Raw genomic sequence first — 11,311 nt, 5'->3', positions numbered from 1 at the left:
AGGGACAAGAGCTCAGGAAGAGCAAGCGCCATGTCTGCCACATTCCCAGTCACAAGGCCACACATTCCAGCTCCCAGGTGGGGAAGTCACTGGGGAAGGCTCACTGCAAGCTGATGGACTGAATGGCAGGGGTGGCAAGCCCATTACTAGCTGGAGAAGGACAGCCACCAGTTTTCTTCCAGGAAAACCCATTCACCCCCTCAGTGTAACGAGTTTTCTCTAGAATCATTCGGGGCAGGGGAAGCAGTCTCAGGTTGTCTGTCCCTGTACCCTGTCCTGGATGCGGACTCTATCCAGTTCCCTTACTTCCCAGAAGTCTCTTGTCTGTTGCCTGGAGATGGCACTGGGAGGAGGAAGGGGTGGAAGGTGGTAACCTCAGCAGTGGTGGAAACCAGCTCCGATCATCTGGGCTCCCAAAAGCGCCTGCCGGAGGGGGGCAGAGCAGCCGCCTCCTTCTTCCCTGGCAAGTGGCAGCAGCACCCCATCTGGCCTTGCGCACTCACTGCTCCTCGCCCATCCCACTGCCTCTCCAGGGCCAGCCTCCTCTGCCAGGGGTTCCTGCTGTCTTACACTCTACTGGGCCTTTATTCACCTTCAACTTCCAACGTCCAAATCAGGTGCAAGTCCTGATCCCTGGGCTGAGATTAGTCTCTTGAGTCAAGGTTTCCTGGAGAGAGCCCAGGTGGGAGCTTTACCCAGCCAGGCAAGTCTGGAGGAAGCTGGGGGAAAGATGGCGGCGGGGCAGGAGGAGCCACCGAGTCCCCCTCATCCCTGCTCTGTCTCACGTACCGCCCTGTGCTTGTTTCTGGCTCTGCCAGGACCAGCGCGTCTCAGGAGCAAGAGTGGCCCGCTTTGGTCACCCTAAAGCCTGGAGCCCAAGTTCAGGAAAGAAAGGCCACAAAGGAGCCCAGGAGGATGGGAGAACTAGGTGCCCTGGGATCAGGGCTGAAGAAATGGGACTCACGACTGAGAGCGGTGGCTTCCATTTGAACCAGACACTTCTGATTTCACTATTTAAGCCTTAGCCATGCAGGGGAAATGAAATCTCAGGTACAGGATGGAGAAGTCATCTTGTTCCACTTCCAGAAGGGACCTCAAGGTAAGCTGCTACCTGGGTGGGGTCCGGAGCCAGCCCGGGCAGTGGCGGGTCACGCTGCCCATGGAGGAGCCTGCCTCCGGTTCCCAGGGCCCTTCATGATGGGATTTATTCCAAGTGCCTCCTCCTGGGACTGGTCCGGAGGCCGCTGGCCCTGAAGGTGTGGGACTGGGTTGAGAGGGCCAGCTTCCCCCTCCGTGCCCCAGTGGAACACTTACTGGTACCATTCTAGCCCTGGGAACTCGGCTGGTCACAAAATGCTTTCTTTCCTGCTGCTTCTATCTGTTCTCTTCTGGATCTGATCGGATTCTCTCTGGCAGGATTTTGGACTTGTTTCTCTCCCGGCCCAGATTCAGGGATTCCAGCTAGGAAGAGTGTTCGTCTTCTGGAACGCAACTTAGCCTTAACTGACCAGTCTGGAGGCTGGGCTTCAGTTTAATGATCACGTTTCGATGTGGGCGTTCTCGGGACTCAGGCACCGCCGCGGGATGGGAAGAGGCGCGCAGGCTCCCTTACGTCTCTGGTGAACCCGCCAAGCATTTTAGGCTACATTCTCACCTCATCTTCACGACTGCCCCGCGACACAGGCGACCGATCATGTTCCTGCCCCGCTTCCTCCCAGCATCCTCTCCCCCACCCTACCCACACTGGACAGATGAGGGGACTGAGGCACAAAGAGGTTCAGTGGGAAGGCGGATCCAGGGCTAGCGTCCAAGTTCAAGGAGTTCGGGTCTCCTGCTTCTCCAGTGAGTGCGAGCTTGTTTCCAGGCCTGTTCAGCCACCCCCAGCTTCTGCTTCTGCACCCTCTCCCTGCCCCCTCCCCCATGGGGCACAGTCGGAGAGCTAGGCCCTCAGTTCAGGGGGTGTGTCTGGCTGCCGGCAGGGGTGAGACACTTGGAAAGCCTCCAAGGCCATTAGGGTCTTGTTGATGCGGCTGATGGTAGGGTAGGGAGTGAGATCCACCTTGAACCTGTGGCAGAGAAACACCTGTCTAACACCATCTCAACACCAGTTCTGCCGGGGCCCAGGGAGACTGCCCTGGGGGCAGCGAGGGACACACTGAGGCAGGCTGGAGAGGCCCCGGGGGCTGACCAGGGAAGGACCAGGAAGATGCCCGGCCACGTGGGGACCTTATTCACAGGCGGCTCTGCGGATGGGCGGGTCTCATGCAGTAAGTCTAGCATCTCTGCTGCTTCTGTTCCTATTCCAAGCCATGGCTATTCACAGAGAACCTACTACGTGTAAGGCACAGTGCTCACCATTTACATACACAGATAATCTCTCCACCCATGTCATAAGCTTCTCAGGGGCAGTGAATGTGTCATAACCCCTGTGTCCCAACGGGGCCTGGTGTGATGCCTTCCACAGAGGTGCTCTCTCATGCCTCACTGAAGGGCTGATGGACAACAGCAGAGGAGAGCTCCCTGCCAGGCACGGACACAGCACGTCGGGGGGAGCAGGCTCTTGGGGTGGTTTCTTCGAGGGGTATCTACCAGGCGAGCCGCCGTCTCTTAGGAGCAGAGGCTAGACAGGATCAGATGGACCATGATGGGCCTGGTAGGGGGCGTTCCACTGATGTCTGCCGCCTGTCTCTTCCAGGCCACAGGGGCGGGGGGGGGGGGGCTGCCACAGGGGGCTCCTTGGCCAGTTTGGGAGAGTGTCTGCGTGAGAGGCTTCCCCAGTAGCTGAAGTTAGGGCCTGACTGTGGGAGGAGGCTGGGCATTCTGAGGGGAGGAACCAGGTGGAAGAGGGACGGTGGCAGGGCTCTCTCTTACCTTTCTGCGTTTGCCACCTGAGGCACTAAGCAGAGATCAGCCATGGACACCTGAAAGAGGGTTGGGTGGGTCTGCATCCGGGTGTGTGTCCCCGACTCACCGGCTGCACTGGGTGTGTCCCCTGGGGTGCCAGCCCCTGACATTTCTGTCTGCTTCTGGCTCTTCCTCCCCACCCCCACTGCCCCACCTCTCTCCTCCTCCCCCCTGGGCCTGTCTGGGTCTGTCCTCAGAGCTGCCATGCTTCTCCCAGGCCAGGTTCCAGTTGTCCTGACAACCAAGTCTGGGGGTGGCCAGAGGTCTGATTGTCTCAGTGGATCTTACTGTGCTTGTTAAAAACCACCAGCATAAGCACTGAGGGCTCCCAGCAGGGAGGAGACATCTCAGGATGAGATAGGAGGCCCTGGAACAACAGTTATGACCTTGGTGCTCTCCCCACCCCCACGCCTCCTCCAGAAGCTCTCTGGCCTGCCCCTGCCCCCGGGGTGGAGGGAGAAGGCTGCTGTGGGAAGGCCGGGGGAGGGCTTACCTCGTCTCCCACACAGTACTTCCCTGCTGTGCTCCACAGGACCTGCTCCAGAGCTGTGGGGAGGCCACGCGGATAATCTTACTCAGGGCACAGAATGGACCTCGGCCCCCACACTTCTGAAATGGGCAGCTCTCTGAGTGACAGGCTGGGGCATGTGTGCTAGAGGGAATGTGCCAACAAGATCTGGAGAGAGTTCATGGGGACGTGGGGACAGATGATGTTTTCCTGGGCTCCTCGAGCCCAGCTGCCATTCCCTCCCCGAGAAGGGACAAGATCCATCGCTGGCCAAGGCAGCAGCTCTCACGCGGATGGGCTGGTGCGTTACTAGCCTTTGGTTCCTGGCTGGAGTGGGCAGGGAGGCAGAGTGTGGACCATCCAGCTCCAAAGGGTTGTGGGCCTCAGGTACTGAGGTTCTCGGAAGCGCCCGAGGTTGAGGCGAGATCTGGATGCCATCCAGCCCTACTGCCTCCTCAACCCTGCGCCCCTACCCTCACCCATGCCATTGTCAGGAGCAAAGAGCCTGGGAGGCTGTGTCAGATGCCCAGGGCCCTCGGCACCAGGGCCATTTCTCTGAGCGGTCACAGGGTGGCCTGAAGGGGGAAGGACTCACCGTTAAAGCCAGAACGGATGGCCTTCTGGGCCCAGGTCAGCTGGTTCTCCTGTCCCACTTGCTTCAGGACAGACAGGTTCTATGCAACCAAGGATAATCAGTGACCGGCTCTGGGAGCCGGGCTGGGCCTGACCCCCGGCCATGCCCCCTCAGGGAAGCTCAGTTCCCACCCCGCCCCCGGCTGTCCATCTGTCCTCTCCTGGACTCCATGAGCCCCCTCTCCCCATTAGGGCACTGGGAGGGGGTGAGTGACCCCAGCAGCCACCTTCTCAAGTTGCTCGAATGGTCCGTTACCTGGAAGCTTGTGGCCCTGGCAGAGACGTGCAAGGGTCGGGGCACAGGGCGCTGCTGTGGCTTTTAAGTGTGTGGCCATGACCTAAGGCCCATCTCCCCTGCATCCAACTCATCTCCCTTACATGGCTCCCCATGGGGGGTGGGGTGGGGTGTGGGGGGGGCGGTGCAGCACAGGGGCGGGGCTTGGAGGAGGAGCATAGGAGTGGCTTCAGGAGATCTGGGCTCTGGTTCCATCCTTACAGTCCTGGAGCCATTTCACTTCTGAACTTTGGCTTCCTCATCTGTGAAATGGGGCTGTCTGTCTGCCCCAACTTCCTTTGTTAAACAAGACAAGCTAACACGGGGATGGGGGCACAGTGCACAGTTGGGGGGCCTGGGTTGCTCTGGCATACTTAGCTGAATGACTCTGCAAAGTCCCTCCGCCTTTCTGGGGCTATTTCCTCATTTGCAAAGTCAGGGGTTAACACAGATGAATCACTTGAATACTTCTTTTTTTTTTTTTAACCAGTGAAAACTTTAAAAAGTAAAATCTTTTGGGACGCCTGGGTGGCACAGCGGTTAAGGGTCTGCCTTCGGCTCAGGGTGTGATCCCGGCGTTATGGGATCGAGCCCCACGTCAGGCTCCTCTGCTGGGAGACTGCTTCTTCCTCTCCCACTCCCCCTGCTTGTGTTCCCTCTCTCGCTGGCTGTCTCTATCTCTGTCAAATAAGTAAATAAAATCTTTAAAAAAAATAAAATAAAATAAAAAATAAACTCTTTTGAGACTCCCCAATCTAGAACACAGAACAGATGAGAGGGGGGCTCTTCTGGTTAAAGGCGGGGTGGGGGGTGGGCCTGGGCCTGTGCTGCTCAGCCTCCTCCCCCCACCCCACCACCTGGCCCCTCCCTCTCCTCGAGCACATCTGGACGAGTCCTTGGAAAACCTGGGGTTTCTCAAAATGCGGCTGGGGACCCAGCAGGGCAGATGATTTCTGGGACCCCTTGCCCCTCTGCCACATGGTCTAGGTCTAAGCCCCTAAGAATCCCTCCTGTCCTCCTGCCACCCGCACTCCCAAGCTGGGTGCCCCACTGTGGCACCTCACAGCGTGTGTCTAAAGGTAAGCGCGCGGGAGGGGAGGCATGCGAGAGGGGTGCAGGGGTCTGCAGCCACACCTGCAGGGGCTGGATGCCGCTGGTGATGACGTCGGAAATCATGCGCACCTGGGCCCTCTTCTTCGGGTCCTGCGGCAGGAGGCGTGGAGTGGGCCGAGTTTCCTCCAGGTACTCAACGATGGCCAGCTGTTTGGAGGGGAGCAGTGAGGCACGGCGAGGGCACGCGGGCCCCTGGACCAAAGTGACAGGCCAGCAAGCTCCTCCTCGCCCTCCTCAGCTCAAGCCCCTGAACCCAAAACTCCCCAAGGGAGGAGCTCCTTTTGGACCCCCGTCCTGCAAAACTTGGCTCCCCATAGGCTTGAGTCTCCCTTCGCCTCCCCCAAACAACCAGCCAACCTTCCTTCCTATGACAAAAACTTATTATGTCCCTACGAAGGGCTAGGCGCTTGGCCACGCAAACAAGAGCTGTGAGGTCCTCTCGTTCAGGGCATGGCTCTCACCAGGGGCCTCCCAGGCCCTGCACTCACCGACTGGGCAATGGTGATTCCGTCAATCTTCAGGGCCGGCACCTGCTTCATGGGATTCAGTGCCTGGAATTCTTCAGAGAACTGTGGAGACAAGGCCCTGAGGAGCGAGGTAGCCTGGCCCAAGCTGGCTAGAGCAGGACCAGGCCAACAGGAAGTCCCCAGGCCTGCGGCCCACCCTACGTTCCTCCCCTGGGGAAGGCCCTGGCTGCAGAGAGACACCTGGGGGATCCACGCCGTATCCCCAGATCTAGTGGCTGCTGCGCTCCAGGATTCATCCCAATGGCCTGGCTATGTGTTTTTCCCTGTACCGTGTATCAGGGAATGTCCAGAGGGCCCAGCATGGGGCAAGGACCTACTCACCTGGGGTCAGGCACCGAGAGACCTGGCTGTGACATGGGGCCTGGAACCTGGATCCTTCCCATGGCTCCTTGTGCTGCACAGCCTGCCCCCCCACCCAGTCCCCTGAGGGAATGCCGGCAGATTCACCTCTTGGGGGACAGAAGACTGCACCCTCCGCTGGGTCCCTCTCCAAGACCTCCAACTCCCACATTGTGGCCCGGGGATGGCCTCCTTACCTGCTGTCCCCCATCCTTTATGAGGTTGATAGGTATGGTCTCATAGTCGATGCTTTTCAAGGCCAGAGCTATGAGAAACAGCAGAGTCAGGGGACAGCGTCTGGCTCTACTTCCAAGGGCTACATGAGGCTGCTGAGGGAGGCTTCTTTCCCCACGCTGCTGGGTGATCAAGACCCAACCTGGCCCTGTCCCCGTCTCTCCAGCTTCCCAGGTCACCAACCATTCCCCCACCTCAGGTCTCTGACGCTCTGCCTCTCTTACCCCTTGAACTCCCCAGCCTTACTCTCCACACCCCCATGGGGTCCCCGCACCCCTGGGTGGTGCTGTCCAGGTGTGCACCCCAGCAGCCTGGGAGCTCCTGGAGGGCAGCGGGGAAGTGTCCTGATTACCTCTGCCCCCTGCAGGGCCGTAAACAGTGGTGAGAGGGTTTCTTTGTTGGAGACTTGCCATTATTGCCTCATGAAGGCATCCGAAGACCAAGGAAAGGTGCTCAGGTGACCACAAAGGGCTCACACAGGCAGTGACACCCGCTAGAGAAGGATCCCTTTCCCATCCATTTTCTCTGGCCTCAGAGGTGCTGACTACTGATTCTAAGCAGAGCATCAGGGCTCTTCGGTGGTCTCACAGCATCTGCTGTGACTCCCAGGGACCAGATTTCCTCTCTGTGCCCTCTGCTCATTTTCCCCGGCAAGGCGAGGGTAAAAACACTGGGTCAACCAAGTGGCGACTGTGTGTGTGTGTGTGTGTGTGTGTAGCATACACGCACACGTGCACTGAAACATGGGGATGGCTGGTCTCAGGCGAAGGCAAGGGAGTGAGGGAAGGAGAACGAGACACGTCGCAGTCTGAAGAGAGCCGGGGAGACACAGGGCCCCTCCTCAGCACTAGTCAGTTCCTTTGTGGACAAGTGGCCGGGGCCACACGGGCCCTGCAGAGACAGCACTCCTGTGGCTCCCATCTGGCCCGCTAGGGCAGAGGCTCTGGGCTCAGGGGAGGTGTCTTCTTGAAGAAATGTGTCCTCTGGCACCCCAGCGCTCTTGCCTACTGATTCCAGCAAATACCAAGTGACTGACGGTGGGGTGGGGGAGGGTCGCGGTGGCCGGCTTCCCGGTGAGGGCCACTCCCTCCTGGAGGCAGACAGCTTGGGTTCAGATTTCATCACATTTGCTAGCGGTGCGGCCCTGGGCAAGGAGCTTAATGCATTAATGAGTCTCTGTCCCTCAGTCTCCTCATCTGACAGGCAGCGCAGTGCAGTCGTTAAGAACATGGACTCTGGAGTCAGATTAGCTGTTCGAATTCCATCTTGGCCTCTTGTTAGCTACACAGTCTTGGGCAAGTTATTTAACATCCCTGTGCCTCAGTTTCCTCACCTGTGCAATGGGGACAATAATGATCCCTCCCTCCTAAGGTTGCTGAGGTTCCAATGGAATCATGTACATAAAAACACTCAGCACGGTTTTCCCTCGGTATGAGTGGTGCCTATGATCTTTGCCAAGGGCTGTGCTAAGCTGAGGGAGGGCAGGGTCAAGCCAGGACCACACCGGAGGGCCCGACGTTCTGCTTCCTTGAAGCCTCTGGGGTTGACACTGGCCAGTTCTGTTTAATTTGCCAGATGAAATAAGATAAGAACTGAGGAAGACCAGCTGTTCCCTGCCAGTTACCAAGCACCTCTGGGTTCTGTGAGCCCGCTTTAAGTGTGGTTGCTAAGTGGCTTTCGAGAGCAGTGTGGGAGAGGGAAGAACAACCCACCCTTCCTGCCACCCTCACTCTCTTCTTGTTGGACTTCCTAGGTGGAGATGCCCTGTCTGACAGAACACCCCTCCGTCCCTGGCCAGCTTTTCACTCAGGGCTCTCTCTACCCCCATCCCATCCCACCGAGGCTCTTGGTGGAGGCCCAGCTCTTACCAATTCGAACTCTCCACGAGCAGGAGCTCCGGAAATAGGAATAGAGGATGGGCTGAGGAAAGACAGGATAAGAATGCACGTTAACCTATGCTCCTGGGATTCTCAGCCCCTAGAGCCCACTGGAGAGGCAACAGCACTCAGCCAGGGGGCTCCAAGCCAGCTCTGTTTCTTCCCATCCGCCAGGCCTCTTTCCGCACCTGAGGCCGACTCAGAGCTCTCTGGGTCAGAGGACTCGGGGTCCCTTAGCTCAAAAATGTGCCGTCATGAATCCCTGAGGTCCAAGGGGCCCCCAAAGGGGCAGCCAGCCAGCAAGTGCTCTCCTTACCTTGCCAGACTCAGTCATGGTGTCGTGGTGACCCTTGGCCTCTCAGGAATGTCCCCTCTCCCAGAACTTGCAGAACAGGGGGAGGAACCCTGAAGGGGGTGGATCCCATGGGCCAATGGGAAGCTGGGCGAGACAGGCTTCAGGGAAACTTTGACTCTGGTAGGAAAGGGCATCTCTTTCCAACCTGTGGGAAGGTTTTTCTGTTCCTGGTGGAGCCAGGTTTGGTGTCCTGATTTTGAAGCAGTAGTTCATGTGATGTGGGCTGAGAGCTGGCGTACCTGAGGTCTGGTCCCAGGGCAGGAACCAGCCCGGCATGACCTTGGGCAGATCCCTGCCTTCTCTATTCCCTAGTCTTTTCTCCCTCATCTGTAAAACAAAGGGTTGCCTTAAAATGATAGCTGAATTCTTTCCAGCAGGGACAGAAAGACCAGGAATTCTAGTTTTTTGATGCTTTGGTACTCCTCTCTTTCAGCCCACCACCTACCAGTCCTCCAGGTTCTCAGCTGGTCTCCTAAAAGCAGCTGGGGGATATGCCCATTGACTCCAAAGCTGAGGTCACAGGAGGACAGCCCACAGTGTTTGGTCTACTTGTACTTAAAAATGTTTCAATTAGTTGCCAACATTAAAAAATCGGGCTGTTTCATATACAAATCCTATTGTCTGTTTTTTCTTAAAAAGATACAGTGGTCTTGGGTTCCTCCCATCTGATAGGAGACAATGAATAGCCTCCTTCAGTCTGGGCATGCCCTCTCTGATCTGCCATGTGCCCTACCTGGCCCTCTTCTCTCATTTTTGTTACCTCGAGACACTGGAGGAGGCGAAGTGCGTGATCTCTAATCTAAAGTTTAAGAGACTCAAAGTTAACCCCCCTGGTGCTTCTTGGGTGATCAGCATTTCAAAGCAGGGCCCAGGATGGAGTTATCAGTAATCAGCACTCATGAATCTTTGGGAAGACATATGTGTATCCATATGATGAGGGACAGAGAACACAACAGAATTTCTAGATCACCCCTGTCTACCATCCCTCTGACTACAGACATTTCACCCAAGTTCCCTCTGTCTTCTGCACCCCTCAGCCCACCAAACTTCTCTGTGACCCTGCCTTCCCCATCCCTCAACTACCAATTCTGTCTTCTAGGTGGGCAAGGGCACAGTGGGAACGCAGGCCCTCCCAGGTTGGTTTCCAGGAGACACCTTTTGTGGGGAAAGTAAAGATGGTCCTGGTATGGAGGGCAGGTGATAGACAGCAGGTGTCCTTGGAAGGGGAGGATTTAGGAGGCCAAAATTAGCTGTACCCTATTCAGAGGTACACCCCTGGTCAGGCTGGAGGGGTGCCTGGGGCCAACAGGCAGGGACTGCTGGTGAGGCATGGGACCACTAGAGAGCCTCAGACGTTACCTTAGAATCCCCGGAGAAATGCTTTACCAACTTACTAAATGTTCCATCTTGACCTGTACTAAGGGTGACCACAGTCACTGGGAATGCCACTGCTCTCCAGTTTTCTACTTATGGGCCATCAGGAAACATCATGGAGAGCAGTTTCTGCTCTTCCTCTTACCAGTGATATAAACTAGCCCGTGTTCCTTTTTGCACTTGTAGAGCCAAGTTTTAAGCCCAAGTAAAGTATTCACCTCGTCACCACTCCTGGAAGAACTTTGTTTTCAATTCAAATATGGATTCTGACCACTCTAGCAGATTTTATTTTAAAACCATTTCTCATGCATGTTTTGAAAGAAAGACTCCTAAAATCCCATTCGGGAGTGGGCGGGCCAGACATTATTAAGGTGATGCTATATTCCACCTGATGTGCCTGCCACCTTTCTGGGTGGTTCTCAAACTTGAGTCAAGACTTTAAAAGGCTCCTGGGGGCGCTTATTAAGCATGCAGATTCTCGGGCCCCTTCCCCCAAAGATGATCCCACGGCTCTGGGCCGGGGAGTGCAGACTGAACCCGGGAAGCTCCCCAGGTGACGGCGACGACCTGGAGGGCTACTGGCTCCACTCGCCCCAGGAGCTCTCTTAAACGGCAAACCACCCGGAAAGGCCCTCGCTGTTGGACCCGTCGGGCCGAACGGCCAGAAAGAGCACGCGACGCTGTACCGAAGAGGGAGGCAAGGGACGACGTCTGGAAAGTCTAGCAGAGGGGACTATGAGAGACAGCTGAAGCGCGAGGGTACAGCAACTCCACAGCGCCCCGCAACTCCACGAGCGCAAGCCGCCTGCGGCCCAAAGCTCCCGGGACTACAGGCCCCAGCGGGCAGCCGGGAGCTCGCCGCGGGCAACGCGCGTGCGCGCAGAGCGCAGTCCGCGAGGCGCTCTGCATGCCGGGAGTTGTGCGTTGTGGAAGCCGCAGGAGGGGACTGCCGGCGCACCTTTGACCCCCGCCCCCAGGGTTTCTCAGTGTCTCTCAGTAGCGCCCCTCTCCCCGGATGCGTGGCACAGACCTTCCCCGCTTGCATCTCGCACCTCGGGCCACCCCTCTTCCAGGCCTGGGACTCTCGTCGCGGACTGAGGCCCAGTGAGGTCCCGACACGTCAGAACCAGCGCTTCCGTCGTGGTAAAGCGAGGGGTTAGACTAGAATGATCT

The 11,311-nt window shown here is 57.3% G+C and overlaps 1 protein-coding gene across 4 annotated transcripts; it reads right to left on the bottom strand.

The window, feature by feature from the left end:
- Positions 1-1,513: 1,513 nt before the first annotated feature.
- GSTZ1 (glutathione S-transferase zeta 1) lies at positions 1,514-11,310 on the bottom strand. Of its 4 annotated transcripts, none has more exons than XM_045807748.2 (9): positions 11,191-11,310; positions 8,401-8,452; positions 6,496-6,563; positions 5,921-6,001; positions 5,454-5,579; positions 4,008-4,086; positions 3,398-3,450; positions 2,872-2,921; positions 1,514-2,066 (listed from the first exon to the last, which is right to left on the bottom strand). In XM_045807748.2, exons 4-9 carry the CDS (start codon positions 5,969-5,971, stop codon positions 1,940-1,942), a joined length of 486 nt encoding a protein of 161 aa, XP_045663704.2. In that variant the 5' UTR covers positions 5,972-6,001; positions 6,496-6,563; positions 8,401-8,452; positions 11,191-11,310; the 3' UTR covers positions 1,514-1,939. The 4 variants fall into 4 exon arrangements, with proteins under 4 accessions (XP_045663704.2, XP_045663702.2, XP_045663701.2 ...); XM_045807746.2 differs by having other exon boundaries at positions 11,169-11,306; XM_045807745.2 differs by lacking the exon at positions 11,191-11,310 and adding an exon at positions 8,726-8,815.
- Position 11,311: the final 1 nt, after the last annotated feature.

This window comes from Ursus americanus, chromosome 26 (genome assembly GCF_024610735.1).
Source record: "Ursus americanus isolate L20-20 chromosome 26, mUrsAme1.1.p, whole genome shotgun sequence".
Lineage (NCBI taxonomy): Eukaryota > Metazoa > Chordata > Mammalia > Carnivora > Ursidae > Ursus > Ursus americanus.
The sequence above is the reverse complement of the archived record's forward strand: the minus strand, read 5'-3'. Positions and strand labels throughout refer to the sequence as shown.

Bases quoted from the DNA above. Each gene is read 5' to 3' on its own strand.
- GSTZ1 (XM_045807745.2), bottom strand. The intron at 6,002-6,495 runs GTAAGGAGGCCA...TTGTCTCCACAG, and splicing joins TAAAGGATGGGGGACAGCAG to TTCTCTGAAGAATTCCAGGC. The intron at 2,922-3,397 runs GTAAGCCCTCCC...ACCCTCTTTCAG, and splicing joins AGTACTGTGTGGGAGACGAG to GTGTCCATGGCTGATCTCTG.